At 42.0% G+C, this 23859-nt stretch overlaps 2 protein-coding genes across 8 annotated transcripts in view; both read left to right on the forward strand.

The window, feature by feature from the left end:
- Positions 1-5341, forward strand: part of TBC1D2B (TBC1 domain family member 2B) — a 37220-nt gene extending 31879 nt beyond the window's left edge. For all 4 annotated transcript variants that reach the window (XM_075764912.1, XM_075764911.1, XM_075764914.1 and 1 more), the window contains exon 13: positions 1426-5341. In XM_075764912.1, the coding sequence (XP_075621027.1) occupies positions 1426-1621 (196 nt within the window). In that variant the 3' untranslated portion in view covers positions 1622-5341. The remainder of the gene's footprint in view (positions 1-1425) is intronic.
- Positions 5342-8000: 2659 nt separating this feature from the next.
- The window catches only part of DAPK2 (death associated protein kinase 2), a 55571-nt gene continuing 39712 nt past the window's right edge, over positions 8001-23859 (forward strand). For 2 of the 4 annotated variants that reach the window (XM_075764921.1, XM_010302016.2), the window contains exon 1: positions 17411-17505. In XM_075764921.1, the coding sequence (XP_075621036.1) occupies positions 17429-17505 (77 nt within the window). In that variant the 5' untranslated portion in view covers positions 17411-17428. Of the gene's footprint in view, positions 9052-17407; positions 17506-23859 lie in introns of those variants that run through there. The other 2 variants (XM_075764918.1, XM_075764920.1) reach the window with 2 other exon arrangements.

The following is a 23859-nucleotide window of genomic DNA, read 5'->3' on the forward strand; positions in this document are numbered from 1 at the left end:
GACACAATTCAGTGCATCAAAGATATTTCCAATACAAATATATCCTGTGCTGGCCTGTAAATCTGTTTTCTTAGGATTTTAAAAGTCAAGAGTTGAAAGTAGTGGCGTAGTGCCACCTAGGGGATATGAATTTGCCTCTAGAACTGATGAGGCGTGATTCAAACTCCCTGGTTTCTTCTTCTACCATTTCTGTACAAGTTTTACAGCATGAAAATTTAAACAATACAAAAGCATGTAGAATGATGTCTGTCCTGATACGGACAAAAAGTCATCTTGTTGTAGAGGAAAAACTCAGGAAGATGATGTTTGTAGAATTCATGGACATCCTGAATGGGTTAGAAAATTACTTTGCACAGAATTCCTAAGTTTAAGCTCTCTAGTGGAGAAGAGGCTCTACAGACATGTGCATGATTATGCTCTAGGTTATAGAATGTCATAGTTAAGTTTTTCTACAGATGTAAGTTGCATTCTATAGCATGTTGTACACAGGTAGAGAAGCTGGAATAAGTTCTGTTTATAAATAGCAAGAAATTGTTCTTGTTCACTCAAAAATACAAGCCTAGGGAGAGCTTAGCCTTAAATACACTGTCAAAATAAATTTTTCTTTGTATTTGGGTTCATCTGATAGATAAACTGGCATAAGTTAAATTCCAGTTCTCCTTTTTCCCTTAGTATTAGATACAGATCAACAGTAACAATGTAGTTAACTCTCTTTGGACCGATTAGGCAGATCAGTTTCTAGTTTAGCTGTGACTGAATGATAGTGTGATGCAGCATGATGCTGGGTGATGGATGGTCTTGTGGTGCTTTGCCACGTGATCTGATGAGCTTGAGCTAATACCAGCACAGAGATCTCTATACTCTGGCCAGCAGAATCCCAGAGCTTTCTCACTGTATCGCAAAGTTTGGCTTATACGTGTTTTGTGTTGTCCTTGTCCGTATTTGTGTTATCCCAGGCTCTCTCTGATCTCCTACGCCACTTCGTCATCTTGGATGACTTGAGAGCTGACTGTCCTGGGATTGAATGAGCTTCTGTGAGTTATATGCAGGAAGCTTACCCAATCTATAATCGGGTAATTGGATGTACCCAGTATTCAGTCTAGCCAATGCAACTCTGGTTAGCCAAGCTCACATCTCCTGCTCAGTGTTGTCAAGGCTCTAATTGCGATAGTGTTATATAGAGTTTGCAAGTGGCTTTGTGAACTCATGAGCATTTCATGACACTTGATCACTTCAAATAACTTTGAAACAGAGTGCTTTATAGACCTTTCTTGCAATACTGGTAACATTTGAGACCTGTCAGGTGTATGAAGATGACCAGAGATATCAGCCATATACTAAATATTGATAAGGATGAAGTTCAAAACTGATTTTAAAAAACACCAAATATGAATGTTTGTCTTCTAACATTGTGTAATCTTACAGGAAACTGACTGGTATTGCTTTTGGAGACCTGAATCCTTTTCCATTACGTCAGATCAGGAACCGGAGGGCCTATCACCTGGAGAAAGTGCGTCTTGAACTAACTGAACTCGAAGCCATTCGTGAGGATTTCCTACGTGAACGAGACACGTGTGTAGAAAAAAGAGACCTTATTAGTGATGATGAGGAGGATAGTTGAAACTATTCAACGTAAACTCATAAACTGTTCTTTGGGATCGTGACCAAAGTGAGTTAACCTCCAAAACACTTTATTAATCCTGTCAAACAGAATGTAAACTAATTGCTTTTGGAAATATGCAGGACAGATTTCCAAACCCCAGCACTTTGAGAAATATTGCTTTGTATGGAGGCCAAACACTTCTGTTTACATTTATGTTTATGGAATTGTATGTGGAGCACTTAGTATCTGTCTCAGTTTAGTCAATTGGCTGAATTGCCAGTTGTTTTTTCTGCAGTGCACTATTAGTGCCTGTATGTGAAACAGTAGTAAGAAAAGTCCACCCTCTGTTTACCACATTCATTGCCATTCTGCAGGTTTTTTTAATGTAATCATGTTTTTTTGTAGCGCAAGTTCAATGTGGGAGGACATCATGGCTTTGGTTTCAGGTTAGTTCAATACATGGCTTTCATCATGTTGCCCCTGAATAAACTAGCCATTCTTGAGGTCACAAACTAGACAAGTATGGAAGGAAGCACCGCAAGAACTTTAACATTCCTTAGTCTCTTCCTGAAGTGACATGAAGTGGATCATCAAACAGAACACTTGACTATATGTACTTAAAGTAAAGGTAAAATAAATACCTATTTGTCACTGATTGTTCAGTGTACACTGAAACAGTGGTATCAAACATCTTTTATGCTTTTCTGGGCAACTGTGTTGATAAAGATTCTCCTTAATGCAAAGGGTTTTATAGATCAAATTCTGTTTAGTCAATTTTATTTCTATTCACTTTTTTTGATTGCAGTGTCTCAAAAAAGCCACAACCAAAACCCAGCTATTATGGAAGAAGAATGGAGCTTGTCACATGAGTACCATGTTTTAGTAGCTAATCAGTTATGTATCTGTTGAAGGCTTTTTTATTATTATTTTATTTTAATGCTCCTTCCTGTTTAGGACTTAGAATAAGATGAAGTCTTGATCTTTGAGAATAAAGGTAGCTTTTTTTTTTTGCATGAATGTATAACTTGTACAATAGTGGTAGCAATAGGATTCCTAAAACAAGTATTTATCAATCGATCAAAAGAGCCTAAAGGTCACAGCATACATGCAGAAATTCAAGATCCTTTTCCAGGAGAAAAATGTAATATTCTTCTAATGTGCTCAGCTTTGCTGTGAGCATTGCATGCATGCCTTGCAAGACAGCTGTAAGGAAACATTTGGTGTGTTCAGCTGTAGTGTTTTTGGCTACAGAAATGTGACTGGAGGCCGTTCTTTCTCATTTGATGACTGGCAATACTCTTAAATGGTTCTGAGGATGAGGAAAGGTTTCTTTCTTGCTGGCTATTCTCTGGACTTCTGCAATGTTCTTTCTTGAGCTGTTGGATCTTCAGAATGTTGGATTGACTTAAATTTTGTGTCTGAACGTGTCATGATAAAACTAGCATACAATTACTAGGCAGCAAATAGCTCAGCTCTGGGGAAACAGTTAATTGGCAAAAAACAAAACTGGTGGTTGGGAATGGTCAAGTGCATCAAGCTTCTACATGGTGTGTTTTCTTTTGGTTTTCTGAGAACAAGCAGAACTTTATCAGCTACACTTGTTTTAGAAAACATAAGTGTGTGCAGGGAGGAATCCTGCTTCTGTTTCACAGCACTTTTTTTTTTTTTGAGAATGTATTCGTAGCCTTTTCTAAGCATATTATCAATTTATCTGGAAGGGAAATATTTAATCAGTGGTGAACATAACTTAAAGGACTACTTTTGATATAAAGTGTATGCTTCTTATGACATGTAATTTTTAATTAGCCAACAATTCTTGTCAATGAGGGACACATGGTATGATCATCTTGATTTGTATGTTATTTGTCTTCTAAAATGTCCCCTACCTTTTCTATTGTAAGCAGTAGTTTAGGTTTTTTTTATTCCCTAGTTACTCTTGGTTGTGTACTTGAGTTTATTAGGCAGGTTTTTCATGTTATTGCATGTACTGTATTCTTTTTTTTTAGTTACAATCAGTGTTTGAATAGAAGAATGGGACCAGGTTTTCTAATTTTCTAGTTAGGCTGTCTTCGTTTCGAAAGAGCTGGTCTCTAAATCAATCTAATGTCCACTTTTAAAAAAAAAAAATCTTGTTTATCTTCCTAAGCTGAAGATCTTCCTTTCAGTGGCAACAGTTGAAATGTTAAGGTGAAGAATTTAGAAGTATGTACCTATCCTATTCCTATTTTGAGTCTTCACTATGAAGTAGTCCTATGACTTTAGGAGGTGTTTTCAGACTGATTCCATTGAAGTCTTCAGGTGTGAAGATAAAACTAATGTTGGGGCAACTGTTGAGGAAGTTCTCTAGCTGACAAAACATGTCACAGGACCATTTATTTTCTACAGTTGTGCTGATGGTTAAGTGTGTGTGTGTTGCTGTGTTTCGTTATGTAAGTTGTTACTCAATTGCACAGTAAAACTAAGTAGTTCTGGTTTTACGCCCCTATGTGAATCTAATACGTGAATGTTAGGAAGCTTATGGAAATCACATTGTCTCTGGGTATTTTGTTAGCTTGCAAATATGAAATGAGTTGATTCTGTTATACTCCAGTTCCCAGCAAGCTGTTGGCTTCATGTTGTTAAGCATTGTTACTGATGCCTTGGTTAAAAGCTCAAAAAATTGTAGAGGCATCAAATCTCTGACCACTAGAAGTCCATGTAGAACCAAAATGAGATGCATAAAGCAGGAAGCAATGTCAGGGGAAGCTTGCCTTGCTGTTGCAAATGTCTTTGGGTGACTACTAGTTTTCTAGTGATGCTTCATCTGGTAACTTTGAAGAGCAGTAACTAGTTAGGGTCATGCAAGATACACAGGCAGTATTTAAACCCAGTGAAACCAAGCAAAAATACAGTGTGGCTCAGTGGCCTGCAAAAGCTGAATTGCATAGATACCAAGTGTTTGTATTGAGGGGTAAACTTCCCAAAGGGTGCATGAGGATTTAACATTCATGCCAGCCACTTGGCAAGAAATTGACCTGTTAATGTAAGTAAAGACTACTGAGGCTATTTTTAAACTTAAAGATCGTGCCCATATGTGCAGAGAGTTCCTTACAAGTGGTTCCCAGTATATGTGATATAAACCAAACCACAAAGTTACACCTTGCAGAATGTTCTTCCGTCTTCATACACATACGCATGGCTTTCCAGGGAAACTTCTGGTTACTTGTTTTAAATGTTCTCTTACCTTCTGTTAAATAGTCAAAACATTGGTGCGCTATACCTCTAGCTATTAAAACTGCAGAGTATTTCAGCTTTACCCGTACATGTGTACAAGTAGTGTTATCGTCCAGTGTTACCAGACTGTTTAGTGGGGGTTTTTTACCAGCTATGTAATCAATGAAAAGGATTTTTGTTGCCCTTCAGGTCTCTTGTGTGAGAGATTGACCCATTTCCCCTCAGTCTTTGTAAACATGGTAAGATATTTCAGCAGAAGGGGAAAGATGTTTTTTTCTTCCTTAAGACATCAGGAATGAATGAATGGTCTTAAAATTGATAGAGTTGTATGTTCAGTCACGCTTAACTGAGAAATGGAAAATTAATCAATTTCATGAAATTGTGTAGCTGTTTAAATGACTGTTCCCTTAAGTGCCATGTTAAATATCAGCAATATGCGGTACAAGAAATTTGAATCGCAAAACGTAAGTGGTGTTGTTTTCATAACGATTGATGTAAAGAAGAAATAAATTGTTTATTACTTTACAGCTTGCTCTGGTTCTTTTTTGTTTTTTCGTAACAGATGGAAATAACTGCAGGTGCCATCAGAACAAACCAGTAGTAAAGCTGATGTTTTTGTCTGATAATGTGATTTGAGAGAGTCTCTATAGAGGAACAGATATGCAAATTTGGCTTGGAAGGATGAAGTGAACTATAGATGTGTTGCATGCAGGTGATGCTCACTGGGTAAACTCGAGATTGGTGCCCTTAGTTTCTTGGGAGGGGAGGGGCGATGAAATTTGCATGAGGGTTCACAGGGAACAGACTTCCTAAGAAACATGTGTTTGTATGATATCTCCTGACTCCAAAAGCCTCTTTAGTAGGCTTGGGCACTGATGTTCTGCTAAAGCCTTTGGTAGCCAAGTGCATAATTTCAGCTGCTTTGAAAATTCAACCAAGTGCTGAATTAATTTGGAAATCTAACCTCAATGTCTGTCTTTCAGATATGGTTTTTGCATTTTGGAGTTACCTTGATTCCCTTGAAGAGGCTATCAAGTACCTCAGTTACTTCAGATGGAAGACTTAACAGCTAAATGTTTGTGAGGGAAGAAAAATAAGAGTTGGGAGATCACTTTAATTGCATGTCCAAGCAGATCTTTCATAGTAGAGGTGAATAGTGCACAGTTCTTGTCTTCTGGCTCTGCTACAGGATGGCAAGTGGTTAAGAGTAGATATTGGCAGAGTTGGAAATCTGTTGAAAGGGGCTGCAAAACAGGATAGAGAGCAGCAATTGAGGCAGAACATGACTATGGCCTAAGGACCTCCTGTCCTATATTCTGAAAATTTAAGTCAAAGGAAGGAACAGAAGATTCTGGGAAGAGAGTACCTGGGGAGCAATGTCCTCACTTGGACACTTGGCATAGTTAGCTTGAGTAGCTTGTGTTGCCCTAGCAGCTGCTGGGGCCTGTTAAAGAGCAGCTGAGGCTCCCATTTCCTGATGGACTGAGCTGGAGACATCTGTTCTCAGTGGAATTGCAACAAGGATGTGAGCGTGGCTGATGGCATGTATAGCTGAGGTATGTTGTTAAATACCTTATTCATAAGAAATGCATTAACTTAGGAGAAATGCAGCTTGTCTACTCTGAACTGAGACCAAATACCTGCAGAGTGTCACTTTCTGTTCTGGGTGCCTCAGAGACGCGGAGAACACACTGAAGTCTGCTTACAGTATACCAGGTGTTCATTCTGTGGGGTTTTCAGAAGTGCTAAACATAGCTTCCTTATCTGTTGTTCCTTGACCTCATTGGAAGCAGAATCCATGTAGTGCTGGAGCTTAAAGAATTCCCACACATGAAGTGTATTCACTCAGATAATGCAAAGGAAGGGTGTGCTCTGCCTTGGAAGTTTCCCCCCTCTGGAAAAGAAGGTAAAAGTTCAATCGTGAGGATGTTAGAGTGGTATTTTCAGCATGATACTATGCTGTAGAAGCCATGTTTCGCTACAGTTACACCCATCTACAGTTCCAGCTTTTCAGAGCATTATATAGTCCTGAGTTTTGCTTTCTAATCTACTGAATGAGATATTAAAAACAGTTATGTAATAAGAAAACTATAGATTAGTTTGGGGTGATGTAAAATGAAAAGAAGTAATGAAAACATTCAATGCTAGAATATACCTGGTAAATTAAGATTACTTTGGCCTTAATTAAGATACTCGTAGCCTTGAGTGACTGCATCCTGCCTGTTTCAAGTGAGGTGTACATTTTGTCTGTACAAAACAGTTTTATTTTCGCAGGGAGCTGCCTCTAAGACGTCATGTTTGAGCTGATGCACTGACTCAGTGATGTCTCCAGGCACTGTGATTGGTGATTAAACTGTGAAATAAGTTATTTACCTGTTTTTATAAATGCAGGTAGCATTTTTCTGGTATTGAAGCCTGGGAGTCCCCCTTCGGAACATAGCCTTCTTCATCACTTCCTAAAGGAGACTGGTAAATGCATGGCTAGCAGATGCTGTAGCCTTCACTTGTGCTGCCTGCTTCAAACACTACTTGACTTGGAGTTTTCCTTCCTGTTCTTGTCCCGTATGCACATAAAGGCTTTTGCCTTTATTGCCAAAGATGTTGCAAATAGTCTGAGTTAGTGTTTTAAAGGTGAACAACTAGAGAACCATGTCAGAGCAGTATCTTACTTAGCAGAACCTGTATTTTGGCTGGAAACCCTGTGGACATGGGATCAAGGGTAAGATTCAGTCTACCCTTGCTGCTCTTGGAGACCTTGCAGGGCTGGCCAGCAGATCGGAAATTCACGTTGGGGTTATTCAGGGTCTAGGGAGAGCTTGGCCCGATTGTGGCCTCTCAGGGCAAACCATGCTGTTTTGTCCCCTTCCTTGCAGCTAGGAGCAAACAGAAGAGGTGGTCTTCCTTGTGTGCCTTTCCCTGTGAGAATTCTGTAGGAGGATTGCTGTGACTTTCATGTGATCATATCACATTGTAGAACTAAAGGTGAGGAATGAAATATCTGTATTTCCCTTTCTGAATTCTTTCACTGCCCTTTGAAACCTTTACTATTGCTCCTGTTTCCTGCCCTCCACCCAGTGTAATATCAGATGCAGCCACTTTCCTTTTGGAATTGGGAGAGCTGGGTGGAACTCTGGGCTGCAAACACTGCTCCCAGAGCAGGCAAGCAGAGGCACAGTTCAGTCCTCTTGACTTGGAACAACTCTGAGGCCAAATTTCTCTTTAACTGTGATAATAAAAAGCACTGCCTTTAGGCACTTGCCTAGTATAAAATTATTTTGAAATTCATCTATCTTTGCAATGTATTGCAATGGAAACAGCCTGCCTATTTATATATGATAATTTGCCATAGCTTTGCATTATCTTAACTGCATAGAGAATTTGAAGTGAAGGCAGCCTGGCATTTATATTTGATTTTGAAGGTGTGAAAAATGCTGCATCATTTCTCATTAGCTAATGTTGGATATTAACTTGCCTGGAAGGAATTTAAGGAGACCAAACAGTATTAATACAATTAGTGTCTGCCAAATAAAGAGAGATAAAAATCTAGTTTTACAGGTTTGGGGAATGTCTTTAAGACGAGAGAGTAAATAGATGAAGGATGTCGTTGGTAGCCAACGTTTGGTCTAGGGCAACTTGGAAAACGGTGTTATAAATGTTTGTTGTATTAGTGCATAATAATGCATTTTGAGATCCACAGTGAGGACTGGAAACCATTCTTTTTATCACAGTGGCTTCTTGAAACAACAGGGAATTTCACTGGGTAATGTTGAGTTTCACAATAAAGGATATGGAGTTGTATTTAGGCTTGTATAGAATGCAGAACAAGGCTTATACAAATGAAGTGCCCCACTACTGAATTCACTGCCTCAGCCTTATTTCTTTGGTATTATTTCCACATATCGTGAATCTACTAAAGCAGAAGAAATCAGGTCCTACCTCAGATGTTCCCTAATCGGCCTGGGAGAGCTATGATGGTCTGGAAGGCATTGTGGTGACCAAGCACGTATCCACATCTCAAATGTGGGAATGCAGGGCTGCCACTTGTGTGGTGATGCCAAGTGCTAGGGTTATTTGCCCTGGTAGGCTGCCCAGAGGCAACATTCATATCAAAATAGTATTGTCGAAGCCATGTGTGGCAGCCATTACCTGTTGTCCATGTGTCCTTGATGAAACTTTCTCATTGCAGAGTAACTCCGCTTGAGCACTGATGAAATGGAGCACAACTGAATAAACAAGTGAGGACAGTGTGTGTTTGAGACGCGGGGCCTTTTGATTTCTGGAATAATATATTGTTGTACAGGATTGCTGCTGAAAACTGGGACGGTATGAGCTCTTTACTAAACTTTGGAGCAGTGGCTGCCCAGGAGGAGAAGCAGGAGCTGCTGCCTGGCAAACGGCTCTGGAGGCGGCTCCGGGCAGGGGGCGCGGTCTGGCCGCGGGCGGGCGGGACGGAGGCGGGCTCTGCCCCGCGGGCTCCCAGGCATCTTTACGGGCTCTAAACCCCGAGTTTGTGCCTTGGGTACCCGCCGCGGTGGTCGGGACCCACCCGCGTCGTGAACTGGGTGTTACCTCATGGTTTCTTTCCGGAGTAGGGGGCCGCGTCCCCCGCCGCACCTGCCCCTGCGGGCTCCCGCCGGAGTCCTGTCTGGCCCGCCCCCCTCCGCGGGCGCCGAAAGCGGCTGGCGCCGCCCCGTTCCCCCTTCCTCCCTCCCCGCTTTCCCCTCACGGGACACCCCCCCCAACCTCTCCCCTTTCTCCTCACGATGCCGCCCTGGGCGCCGCAGTCCGCGAGGGGGCGCGGCGGCTCCCCGCGGCGGGGCGCCCCTCCCGTGGGCGGCCGGCCGGCCGGCCCAGCCCCGGCGGCTCCTCCGGTGAGCAGGGCCGGCGGCCGGTGCCGCCCCCTCAGCCTCCTCCCGGCACAAGCGGCAGGGGTGGCCCAGCAGGGACCCTGCGCGCCGAGGCAGCGCCAGAGGGAGCCCCGCAGGGAGCCCCGCGAACGCGGACAGGCTGCGCCCGGCGGTAAGTGGGCGCTGCCTCCCCTCAGCCGGTGGCGCCCGAAGCCCTCCGCGGGGCCGGAGGCTCCTCTCCCCTGCTCGGCGTCGGTCTCCTCTCCCCGTTAATCTCTTCGTCCGTCTCTCCCCTTCTGCCGGCTTCTGAGCCGCTTTCATGATGTTCCCGCTCTGTGTCCCGCCTGCGTCGGAGTTCAGAGGCTGAAGTAGCGCAGCCGCGAAGCCCATCTGGCTGAGGATGCTCTGGGGAGCCCGCAGGGCCGCCCCTCGCCGCCGGTTTTTCCTCAGTGTCGTGGACGAGTCCTGGGGTGTGCAGCTGGGCGGAGGGGTCCCTCCCCACAGGTCAGTCTGGTGGCTGTGGTGTAGGTCTGTCAGAGGTGCTCGGGTGGTGGCTTACGCTTGGTCATCCCATTTGCACAGCATTTTTATGGTGTTTCTACCTCAGATTGTATGTGGCAGGTGTCCCGCAGCTGTCAGCTGGGGTAAAGGCAGCTCCCCAGATCATTTCCTTAGCAAGTGGCTGTTATTTATCCCTGAGCAGGTCCCACAAGGGCTGGGGAATGCCGTAGTTTCAGAAGGACACCATTTGGTGTTACACGCTGCTCCGTCTGGTGGTGTTTCTGTCCAAAGCTATCGGGGACAGTTTGTCCTGGATTCGCACCTTAGCTTAGTGATGTCATTCAGCAAATGCCGTGCAACTTCATCACGTTTATCCATAAATTTCTTCCTGTCTTTTCCTTCAAACAGCTTCACTTGGGATCTGGTAGGTTCCTTAACACCTGCTGCTCTGAGCAGTGAGCTGGGGGTACTGCAGCATGGCAGGGTCTGGTTAGTCCTGGCCTGCATCCCTTTAGAGGACAGTCAGGAATGAAGGCGTGAATGAGAGGGTGGAAACGTGCAGCAACTGCTCCTGCTTTGGCTGATCAGTCACTAGCTGCAGAAGGACCAAAATCGCACTCTCACCTGCTTAATGCATGGGAAAAAGCTCAACTGTCTCTGGAGGTGTCTGTTCTGAAACATTTGTGGGCTTCAGACTTTCTGATGTCCTTTATCTGCTTGTGCAAGAAACGTAGGTTGTACTGGCTAGATCTTACTGGACTTTGGGGCAGCGATGTGTCTTATCTGCAGTAATAATCCTTCCAGGCGCCTCAGGGACGGGGATCGGGGCTCGGTGATGCCATGACAGCATGCCTGGCATTGCGGGCTTCCCCGTGCCCCGCCTGTCGAGGCATTCACACCAAGCTCATCACTCAAGCATGCGAGGGCTTTGGGATCAGTTACAGTGGCAGCCCTCGCAGTTAGCTGTCTGGGGAGCTGTAATTAGCTGCAGAGCTAACGCATTTGGTACGTACACTTGAAGTGGAGGCTTGGAAATGCTGTCTTTTGGTCATTCACCGCACATGTAATTACTACAGAGTAAACTTGGGAGGTCAGAAAGGGATCCCTTGAGAGTTAGTGGCAGGAGCAGTGATTCTGTAATGGGACCGAAGCGCTTGAATGTTTTGTGTGTTGTGTTCTTTATAGGCACACAGGTAATAGTAGCTGCCTCAGTTTTCTGACAGAAAAAATTTTAGGCTACTGTTTTCTGACAGGAAAATATTTAGGTGAAAACAAGGGTTTGCTGAAATTAATATAACTTTTAACTGTGCTTTGATTATGTTTGTTTGAAAGCAGAGGGTAAAAGATACTTGTTTTTTGCTGCTGCAATTGTTTACTCTTCTAGGACAAAAAAGAGAAAGAAAGGGGATGAGAAGGGTGAAAGAGGAAAACACTTAAACGCTTATAAAAATTTTGTTTAGTTGTAGCATAAGGTACCAAAACCAAAGGACAATATCACTTGAATTTGGTAGGTTTGGGGTTTTTTGTGTGTGTGGAGGGGAGGTTCTCTTTTCAAATAACTAATTTAAAACAGTCCAGTTTTGATTCTAAATTGCTCATTTTTCAGTATTAAAAAACAACTTACAAGGGAAGTTGTTACTTTGATCTCTTCTAATGTGTGTTTTGGGTTTTGCTTTAGTACAAACTATTGTTTTGTAATATAGAAATGTGCCACAGGAGAGCTTGGCAAAGGATTTGGTGGTTCAGCTCATGTCAGGTGTACTTGAGAAAGTAAGATTTTTCAGCTGTAGGGTAGAAGATACCCTAAGGAAAACAAATGCAAGGGTGGTGACAAGCTAAATAATCCAACAGTTTTGTTCTCACCTCTGTTTTCTGTAATCCTGCTCTTATTCAGTGGTGGGTGGACATTTATCAAAGATCTAACATGTGTAGACCAGTAATTGATTGTCAGATAATTTGGTGATGACAGGCTAATAATGTACCTACGCAGTGCAACCTTTTTTAAGAGAGAAATAGAACTTACTTTCTTCTGCTCTTCTAAGGTGGATTCTGCCAAGCTTTTCTGAAGAGTGGATTTCTTTAGATTAATTTCCTTCACACACAGTACAAGCTATACTAAAAAGACACTTCTGTAGTGTCTGCATCCAGGGCTTATACTGATATAAAATATATGTGTTTAAACTTACGCCTTAGATCACAAAGGGAAATGATGTGATTTCTTAAGTAAATAAGATCCGATTTTATGGTATGACAGAGTTTAAGAAGCATGAAGAGATTAGGCAGGACATGTTTCTAGTACCTGAAACTGGAATCTTGGGGGTCTGTATATTATTTCTGCTTTTGCTACAGCTTTGTTACATGTCTGTAGAAAAATCATTTGCATAGGATTAACAATACTAGGCCACCTTGTGATATTTGGGATGTGTAAAGGGGAATTGGATACAAGAGTAAAAGGTGAAGTATCATATACTATACATATATTATGGAGTATCATTATGAAAAGATATAAGTAATATGAATGTCGAGTAGAAGCTGGCCTTCGTATTAAAATGCTTGCTGCTAGGAATCCTACAGCAAAGGCACTGATATAAAAGAGCTGACCCCAGTGTGGGATGGTTGAGGAATAGACAAAGCATGTTCTGTGGAAGCACAGAGAAGGCTATCTCCTCTGGAGAGCTTGTCTTGGAGCTCCTAAAGCTCTAGTCTGATCCAAAAATCACTGGAGCAGATTTCCCCCATCCTCCTGTTTTTAATGAATTCTGGTGCAGACCCTAAGTGATTGGAATGCTCCTGACTCATTATATTATTTGGTATTTGATATTGTTTGGGTATGTGCCCCAGAAGTGTTAGCGTAAAGAGTGATTTAGAAAACAAAGTTGATTGTTGTTATTTCCTCAGATCGTGAGTGTACAGCTTCTTTGTCTGAATGAGTCAAAGATGAATGACCATCTCTAATTCAGTCCACTTTCACTGACCAACATAAGGAAATCACCATTGGATTAGAGAAAAAAAAATAAGGCTTTTCTTCCTCCTTTGATATACTTGTGCTCTGTGCTTGCAAATGTAGTCCAACAAAAGTATTGCGGTTTAGATCTTTGAATGTCAAGTCACCTTAGTTTCCGAAGTGTATAATATCTGGGGAGGGTTATGTTTATGCTTGTGAACGGCGTTTTTATTTCAGATTAATTTTAAGTGCGTGAAGGTTATCTTTTATTGTCTTATCCTCCTTATGTTGTGTATTTGCTAATAACAATTGTCTTGGATCATCAAGTGTATGATCTACTTTGGGCATCTGCTAATTACAACCGCTGAGCGAAAGCCAGTGAGAGAGATCTGCAGAAGTAATGAGAGTGGAAGGCAGTATAAGGTAATGTGAAGTGCTAGACATGGGGAAACACCAGCACATCAGAGGTATGACTAGGGGGTCTGAACGCTTTGGAATAATTTTGTGTTCAGTCTTCAAAAACAAGGCTCTAGTCTGCCTTGAATGCTTGAATGATTCCATGGTGTTGAGAGTAAGCTTACTGATTTGACCTTTGCAGAACAAGGTTATAAGTTGAAAGATCGGTAGAAGGGATGACAATTTGCTGGTTATTTTTGAGATAATATTGCCTGGCTTCTGTGCACCCGTGGAAATAGGTATGTTCTTTGGAGGATGTTGGGAAATGAGTAAACTTGTCAATCAAACATAAAGTGGCTATGTTCCCAGAGGCATCTTGGATGGGTTCCCCATTCTCAAAGCAGTGTTTTTTTCACTTGCTTTTCTAAATGACAAACTCTGTCTCTTAGAACAATGATTTTCTTTTAGGTGTGTTGACGTTAATGTTATTTATAGCCATGTACCTTGGATTCTGATGAAGGGAGTAGTCAGCTTGTGAGGGATTTACAGTCTGTGGGCAAGTCTCAGCAGTGTCTCTTAATATGTTGGTATTTTCCCATACTGACTTTTGTATGTGCATGCAATGCAGGATGAGCAAAAGGTTTGGGGTTTTCAGCAAGGCTTGGCTTTGTCCTTTGTTTGCTTTTTCTGAAGTCTGTGGGCGTTGAACTAGGTTTTGCAGCAACACTTCAGAACATCCTGCTCCGAGCAAGTGCAAGCAATGTTATATAAACTTAGTGTGGAGCCAGTATGTTAGAAATGGCCTCAGTCTTGTAATTGCTGCTAAAGCATTTATTGACTGTAGTTTCAAGCCCTGAGCAATATTGGTCAATGAGCTTTCTCTGAGATTATGAAAGGTTGCTTGAGGAATACAATGATGTGCTTACAAAGCAGAAGTTGAGTTGTTTATTTTCACTGAGAGGAAAAAGAGACATTTTTGTCCCAGGTGTGAATGTGGCTTTGGGAAGGGAATTAATGCTCAAAGTAGCAGAACAGTTCACCTGTCTTCATTTTGAAAAACTCTGAAAATATAGGCAAAGTAAGGATCAGCCAGAAAATGTCTGAGAAAGTATGGGGATGGACAGAGGAAGTCGGGGAAAAAAACCCAAACAACCCACACTGTAATGCATCTCGTTGAGGCTCACCAATGTGGGCGTGGATTTCCGCAGTATACTTTAATAGTGCTGTGGTTATTCTGGTCTTCAGCGTCACCACCTGTGTGGTTTCTATCATTTGCCTTAGGTAGCTGGATAAGAGGGATCATCGCTAGAGTGCAGTTAGACAGGAAGGCGTGGGAAGGAAATTTATCTCCATTGCAGAGTTTTGAAACCAGGATTTTAACAGATTTTTTTAATGAAAATGCAGTAGAGCTCACAGAACCTTTGAGAGCGCCATCACATCTGCAGTGGAGACCTGCGGGAAGGCTGCTACTGAGGGCATGAAAGCTATTGTGAGGGATACCTTGCACCTCCCTCTCCTCCATGAGGTGCCTGCAAGCGTCCATCATGCAGTGGAAAAGGTAAATTCTTCTGAAATGTGCAGAAATGGATGGGGTTTGGTCGTGTGACAGATGCACGTCAGTCATGTCACATCACAATGTGCGTACAGGTGTGCAGATGCGATGAGGTGTGCAGATACATGCCCTTCAAAAAGGAGAGGATGCAGTCTTGATGTATAGCTGAAATATTTCCTGTCACCTGATAAGAGTGAAACTGTGGGTCCCTTGTGGAGAGGGAGTGGGACTTGCTAGAATAATGCATGTGCCCTGTATCTTCTGCTCCATCTTGAGTGGAAAGAGCATAGAGGAGAGCGTGCTGTAGGCTGGATGTGGGCCATTAGAAGCTCCTCACCTAATAAGTACATTGTGAAAGGGAAAGGAGGGAAGGGAAATGAATGGTCACAAAACATGCCTGGATCTCCTTGGCCTGTGGAAATGGCAATCCAAAAGGACGCACTACACAGAGATGTTAATATATGATGAAAGTTGTCGCAGAATTACACAAAAGCGCGTTGAGGACGGAAGCATGTGCGCCTTCTCAGCTTGTGTGTTGCGTAACTGGAGCTGAGTGCCTAATAGAGGAACATCTGGTTTTGTTGTTACCCCTTATTGCTACTGTTTTTTGAAAGAGTGAATGTTGTTCCCAACTAATATCAGTGTAAGCATTGATGCAGTAGCCTTTCTGCTTGAGATAAAGCAGTCAAATAATTTTTGTCCTAACATGTAGGTTTTGCTGATGTCAGCCAAAAAATATATGTGGAAGAGCTAAGAGACTTTCTGTTCAGTTGAAGCACTAGAAGGAGCATATTTCGAAAGGAATTGAATTGATACTCAATATGCCTCCCATGTGTTAGAAGCCAATGGTTTATAAAAGGAGGGGGGAAACAAAGCAGCTAGTCTTTTTTTTTGAGGTGAGTGCATGACAAAAACTGGGTGCATTTCAACAAGTTGTTAGATTTTTACAATGTATTTGCTGCTTACGGAATATACTTTTGTCAGAGAAAAACTTAAATACGTGCGTTTCAACTTGGCAGGAACCCTGCAATTGCTGTTTGATACTTTGTCCTATTTTATAAGTCTGCTGATTTATCAAAATAGCTGGATCTTCTGCAACATTGAATTGAGCTTATTTGTAAAGGATAAAAATAGAGCTTTGTTTGCTTGTGAAATACGCTTCATGGTGTGCCACAGTCAGATGGCAAAGACTGCTTCTTAAAAACATGCAGGAGCTGTATAGAAATATAGAACCTGGAAGTTCTCAGTGCATCTGAAGCAAGCATCATCTGGGATTCATAAGGAAATACCTATTATATTGAGAAGAACAGATATGCTGCTGAAGCTGACAGATGTGTGAGAATAACTGCATGGCTCGATGTAGTTAGATTTTTGTTGTAATGCTAGAGGCCTTGCAGCTGCTTTACATGTTCTGATCTAAATAGTGGATGTTGTTTGGGCTATTGGGGATAATGCTAGTGTTTATCTACACAGGAAACACTGAACATATTGTAAACTGGTCGGCTGGCTATTCTGTTAAAACCCATCCTGTTAACATAACGTATGTTGCTGTGTGGGTGTATCTTGAGGAGCAATGTGATCTCCGATCTTCTCTTCCAGAAGCAGCACAGCGTAATGCACTCCCGGATCCTCAAATGCACCAATGTGAGGCTTGTCTTTCCAGATCTCGCAGAGCTTATCACCTTAAAGATTGTGTTCAGGAAACAAATTTCACAGTTAAACAGAGTAACGCATGCAACAAATGCTGCTCGTGTTTTTGTCATTCAAAATGCCTACTGTGTGATGAAAGATGGTGCACTGAAAACTCTGTAGACAGAATCACAATGCCTTTTTGCAGCAGTAGTTGAGGCTTCTGTTTGCTGTCCTGCCTCTATACTTCCGAAACACTGCCTGACATGAGAAGAAGGAACCTCTGTCTTGTGCTCTCTTTGGTTTGTGGTCTGCCTGCTGACACTTTCATGAAGAAGCCTGTAATGCTGATTCTCATGCTAGCTCTCTTTAGTGTAGTGTGGATGCTTTATTGTCCATAAGTTTGTCAAGCGATTAATTAGTTGCTTTACTTCCATCACGTCTATGTTTCAAGGTGTGTTCTGTGCTTCTGGTTAAGTACATGCTCAGGTACTTAAGTGAAGAGAGTTCCTGCCCTTCACTGATAGGTGCTCACTTCTTTCCAGATTTGCACCCTCACTATTTGGCTGAGACCGCTAAATTAATTCTTTTGACTGATCACTGGTAGCTTTGGCCATGAATGAGCTACAATGGATTCACAGTGACTATACCAGAAATGTGTCTTACTGAGTCTATGCCTGTTGGAAGATCATAATGAATGTCATTCTTTCTTAATATTCTAGTTGCATCATCTTCGTGCATCAATGAAAAGTCCAAATATGGCTTTGTTCAAGCAACAGAAGGTGGAGGATGTTTATGAAATTGGGGAAGAGCTAGGAAGGTAAGTTTGTACTGATGACACCACACTATTCTAAAAGCTGACACGTAGGGATATTTGCCACATCTGAAAACAAAGACCGTGCATGATAGCTGAAATCAATTGCAATACACAACAATAGAAACACATCCCTTTACGAAAACTGCACTTTGGATGTTACTATTTTTTTAAGCGTGCTAACTATTTTTCCTGTTTCTTTTCTTGCAACTAGGACAGCAAAAGGTATGTTTACATTGTCTGTCATAGATAGGCATCATCTGTGTCTGTGCTTTAGACTGAGTGCACCTGTCTGTTCTCTGAACCAGCTAGGAAACAGGAACCCATGGCGCTATTGTCACAGACACAGCGCTTTAGTTTGGCTTGCTGTTTTGAACAGTGCTGCACAGCACTGTTGTTTTCAACTGGCTCCGAGCACTGACGAGAGCACATGCGTATCTGCCCACAAAACATTGTGTATGTATTCCTGAGAAGATTTACCTGTCAAAATTTCAGCTGGACTGGTTAATACCTGTATGTAGCTTTTAATCTATAAAGGTTTATCTGCAGGTATTAATTATAGGTGGAGTTAATGGGCTATTATCATGCTTAACCATAAGCACCTGCTTAAACACACTGCTGGGTTTGTGAGCTGGATGACACAGGGCTCCCTCAGTCACTTGGCAACATACAGTGCTCTGGGAGAGGATAGCTGGTTTCCATTCAGGGTCCAAACCTCCAGTGATTTTCTTTTTTAATATGCAAATAGCTAGATTAGGGCTTCTTTCCCAACATTTTGCAGTTGGTTTTGATAAATGACTGTATGTGTGCAATTACCCTTTTTCAAGGGCCAATAATTTAGTTACATTAAAACATTTCAGTTGAAGCCGATTCCTTGCCAAATCTTTTTTTTTTTTTTTTTTCCACTCCCAGCTATTTCTTATTTAGAGTTGTAAAGAAGAATTCTCTTAAGGGGAGATGGTTTTTTGGGATTGGGTTTGTTTGGTGGTTTTGTTTGGTTTATTTTCCCATTCCCTCTCAGGAAATACGTAGTTACAGAAAATGTAATAGTTGAGGCCTTCCTGAGAGGCCCTATTATGTGCTGTAACAGTCAAACTGCTAAAATGAGAAAGTGGAAACTGAGTAGCATGTTTTTACTTTGATTTCTGAATTGGATCTGGAAATCCAGTGTCTCTTGAGATGATGAGCCTCACTCTTCTCTTGAAGCTGATAGTTATTGGTCCTTTTGAATGGAGAAGTGTAGTTGAAACAACCTGGTAAAGGCTGGCCCTAGCTGTTTGAATCTACCTGAGAGGCCGCGGGCTGGTAAAGGCTTGCCATGGTCACAGCAGCCCTCCTCCTTTCCTGGCTGCATGTCATGGGAACATGGCTGTGAAATTGTGGCCTTTTTTTAATGGGTGTATTCTCTGCAAGAAAGACCTTTCCTAGGTAAGCCAGAAGGAGGAGTAGGTGTATACGTGAGCAGGTGCCATCCTCATGTGGCGAAGGGGTATTAAACTCCACTAGAAAACCGTGTTCTAGTTCCCAGCATTTTATGTGTAATACTTCTCGTAGATGAGAAATCCAAGTCTACTTGGTACTGAGGTCTGTAGACAAAAATCTTCCCTGGAAGACCTGAAGGAAGTAGGCAAATTGTAACAAGCAGACCTCTGCTGCTTGTTACGATTTTTCAAGGAAAGCCCTGTAACTGTAAATTGTGAGAAGAGGGCTGCAAGATTGGAATTATCTTCCTTACTCTGCCTGCGTTCAAGTTGTATGCTTTACACATGCCCGCATTGTCTTTGTCAGTGTATTTTCACTTTCAGGTTTTGTGAGGAGCTCTGCAGACCTCTTGTTTCAACTGTGTGTTATATGTGGAGTGCCACTCGGTTATAATGCCTCTATATCCCTGAGCAGTAACGACTGATTAGGGCCAGTGACAAATAATACCTTGCTTTGCTAGAAGTAAAATAACACACTAGACAGGTTGCGGTGACTGAAACGCAAGAATCCTTTCCAATGCTGACCGATGCCCTTAGAACCTGCAGATGCCTTTTTTTAGTTCAGTATGTCTGCAGCAAGCTGTTAATTGCTGACAGGTACAGGCAGGTGGAAGGATTCATTTATTATTGTTCTGGCAGCAGAAGTGACTTAGAAAACAAAGGTTTTCAAACAGGGTCTGTGAAGATCCTGTCCTGTTTGTGTCCTCCTAACAGAGTTTGTGATTTCTTGAGAAAAGTAGTCATTAATAAAGGCCTAATGCTCGTTCTAGCTCGGATTCAGTCTGAAGTTAAAATACATGATCTCGCTGACAGAGCCAGCACCTGTTTATCTGAAAGCCTTTGCATAGCACTTAAAGGAGGCTGCTGTTATATACTGCAAATGCTCCTTCACAAGGCTTAGATATGTTGGGTCTAGTGATGAAATTAGACCCTTCCTGTCATCGTGCAGCATTGAAGGTAGCTGCAGCAAAGGCTCTTCAGATCCAGCTGTATAAAACCTTGCAAATGGTGAGTTTGTGGACTCCTCAACCAGATCATTCGTGGAATCACTGCTGAGCTAGAAGCAACTCAAAGGATGCTGGAAATGCAGTTGTTTCCTGTGCCAAGGCAATGGGGAGAGAGAAACTCTTTGCAGAAAGGGGGAGCAGGTTTTCCATAGCTGCAGCTGTGTGCCGTAACTAGCTGTCTAGCTCCAATGTTCCCTTAGTCTTTCAAATATTAATCTTAGGTTTACACCTCTGTTACTCAACTTCTCCAAAGGGTACATACAGGGAACAAGTCAGGCATGTGGCATTAGGGAAAAGAAGTTGCTTTTGGGCTTGTTCATTCTAGCAGCTACTCTTGGGAAGCTTAGCATGGCCTATGCGGAATGAGTGCAATACTTTATCATCATATATCTATGTTTACAGTTACTTCCTGCAAGATAGTATCAGTCAGTTTGTAAGTGTGAAGTCTGGGGGAACCTGAAGCTCTCTAGGAATAGCTGAAAGGGAGCCTAACAAGAGGAGGAACCTCAGTGAATTTAGCACACTTCAACATTTTAGAATTAAAAAAGAACCCTTTCAAGATCTGTGATACAGCTTGTTGCTACAGTATTGAAATATTTCTTTTCTTTAAAAAGTTTACGATGAGAGAAGGGGGAAGAGTTTAGAGAAGTTAACTGAAGATGAATACATTATAGGCATATTTATTTTAAAAAGTCCTCAGTTACACTAGTTAGTCTAGAAGTCTAGAAGAGCTAGAAAGCAATGTGGTATAAAGTAATCGGTGCCTGCAGAGGTATTAGAAGATTCTCTCCTCTTTCCCCTTTCCCCAAGGGCAGTAGATAGTGTGATTTGGGAGTATGTTATACAGTCCTCATAGACATTTAATGCTATCGCTCTTTGAAGGCATCAGACTTTCTGGCAGATTGAGTTTCTTTCTGTGTCTGAGATGTTGATCAAAAATGAATACTTAAAAAAATATTTTACATAGAATGTTTTAAAAATTTATCCCTCCTCAAATATGAGTTTATCTTGCTAAATGTCACTCTTATTCAAGTAATGGCAAACTGCATCCTTGACCATTTGATTTTAATAACCTTTGCAAGAAACCTGTTAAGTTTTGCCTGTTTTGAGGAGGATCCTGGACTAAGCCTTTTGCAGAAACATTTGTAGCAGATCACTCTAATGACATGCCAAAGCAATGGAAATGCTTCTTGGGAAATGTGGGGAAGTGAAGGCTAACTAAACTTCTTGGGAATATGCAGCTGGTTCTTGTGGCGAGGGAGGTTGTCAGGGAAAGACAACCAAGAATTGGAAACTCTTGAATCGAGGCCAAAGCAGGCCAAAAGAAGGAAGAATTGGTGTAGTGAGCTAGTGGTATCGTTCCCAGGAAAGTTGCAGCAATAAAGCTCACTGGAGAGCCTTTTAACAGTGTGATTTGGAGGGGTAGTTCTGCCTAGCTGGACAAAAGGAGCTCTTGTACAAACAGCAGCCTTTTCCAGTTGTACTAGCAAAGACTGGTGGTGGTGATAGGTGCACAGACAGTGCTAGCATTTCAGACGTGTGGTGTAATTCATAAAAGGTTGTATCAGAGTCACTGATCTATTACCCAAATGTGTTGCCAGCCAGGCTGTGGAGAGCTGTTGACACTTGTGCCTTCTGGGCAGTGTCACTGTTACATGTCAAGTCAGGGCTGAGGGTGGGAAGTGCCATGGAGCTTGTCTGAAGGTGTTTCACGACAGTGCCCATTGAGAAAGCGTGTTCGTGCAGGGTGGTGCGAGAATGGGACTACAGCGTCCTGCTCACCGCAGCTCAGCTCTCTGCAACGTACGAGGACTTAGATCATGCTTAACAGAGACAAACTTTGGGGGGAAGTTTCTGGGTAAGGAAGTCTCCCCCTTTCCTTCACTATTGTCCTTTCACTGTAGGGAAGGGGCTCTGCCTTCCTCCACAATGTGTGCCGGCCTTACCACCTGCCATTCCAGTTTCTTGCCTGTCTTGGTGACTGGGAGCTATGGTCATCTCTGGCCTCAACTTTCTTCGGCTTTTGTCTGGCTTCGCTATGTTTTCTGCAGAGGTAGGAGACCTTGTATGCATACAAGATGTGTAGTCTGATGAACTGATCTTCATAGGAAATCAAAACTAAGTCTTTCAGTATGCATAAGAAACAGGAAAAGCATTTTGTTCACTTGCTAGTTTGAAATGCTCTCTCTTGGGAGAGACAGACAGTTTGTTGCTGATACAGTATGGTGGTCTCTGAGGAAGGCAGCTGGGCATATCTTGAAAATTGTAAGAGCTTTTTCTTCTGACAAGAATAACAAGCAGGGTTTGCTGAATTTGTGGAAACTAGAGCACCAAGATGGCTGTTTTCTGTGGGGTCCTACGCCTAAAAAGTTCCTAGAAGCCCAAGTTAATACCTGGTTAATGCAAAAAGTGAGCTAAATATGAGTGGATCAGGCTTAGACTGGGGAAATTAATTTTGCAGGAAGGCTGTGACAGTTTTCTGCATGTTAGAATGGTCTGTATTTCACTTTGAGGAAATTTCTGCTGTGTGCGCTTAAATATCACTACCTAGTTGTTTCCTCATGTTTCTTGGTTTTTTAATAGTGGTTTCGTGATTAAAGCCATGCTAGATCTTTTATCAATGGCCTGTCATGCCTCCTGTAGTCCCTCCTCTCCAGCTACAAGTTCCTGCCTCCTACCTGCCTTGTGTGTGGAGGATCACCTCTGCTTGCTGAGACAGGTGAAACTTTTTTTTTCTGGGTGAAGCTTAAAAGGACAGCAAATGCAACATTTCACCAGTGGTAATGGGACCTTGGGGCCTGGCACATAATCACTGTTCTGACAGTGTAACTAGTAAATATTTATTTATGTAATGAAAACGAAACGCAGAGATAACTGAGGCATTCTTTGTAGGGGAGGAACTTGGAAATCTGTGATAAAAAGTCATGTCATCCAGCTAGGTGGACTCCCTGGTAAACAGAGACATATGATTGCAGCTAGGAAATTTACCTTTACCACACATCACATAGTATCTTCATACTAGGAATGTTTTTTCTGTCTATGGAAATTGTTCAGTATTGGGCTTTCTCAGACATAAACCTTAAGTCTGTTCTTAGATTAACTTATAATTTGAATTAGTTCTTTAAATTTGGAAGAATAACCTTGGATTATTTTTTCCTACAACACACACAAAGCAAGACTTTGCTTATGATGCAAAATGTAAGTTTAATTATTAAGCACTAAGTAGCACCTCTATTACTATTTCTTGTCACAAAAGTCTTCTATGTCATGTGTTTGATGTATATTGAATCTTTTGTTGAAACAGTTTTGGCATCTGGTACTTGGTCACCATTGCTACGATTGTAATCGGCCATCTGATACAGTCAAAGCTTTTGAATTTTTTTTAAATTTCTTCTAGCAGTGTGAATGATCTTAGCTTTTTCCTTTTAAAACAGCTTTCCCTGCTAGTTTTCAGTGTTCTTTCAACTGTTTCCAAAATCTGTGATTTGTTAGAGAAAGTACGGAGAAAATAGTGGGAGTTTTTATTGTTTGGTTGGTTGGGTTTTTGGTTGTGTGGGGGTTTGGTTTTTTTTTTTTCTTGATAACAAAGCCGCTCTGCCTACAGTAACTGAGAAGAACTAGCCTTGGTTATTTAGAACTGGCCTTAGCCTTACTTAGTGACAGGGTCATGCATTTTTTCAAGTGAATTCCTTATTACCAGCATGCATCTCAATGATGGAAATGATCTCAGTGTATCTCCTCAGTCTGTATCTTGCTTTGAAAGTATCATCAGAGCTGAGGGACCCCAGCGAGTAGTGTTCGGAAAGCTCAAATTCAGTAATGTCTTTAACCACTGAATATCAAGCCTGATCCCAGTCTTTGCTTTGCCATTT

This window comes from Balearica regulorum, chromosome 12, assembly GCF_011004875.1.
Source record: "Balearica regulorum gibbericeps isolate bBalReg1 chromosome 12, bBalReg1.pri, whole genome shotgun sequence".
In the NCBI taxonomy this organism is placed as follows: Eukaryota; Metazoa; Chordata; class Aves; order Gruiformes; family Gruidae; genus Balearica; species Balearica regulorum.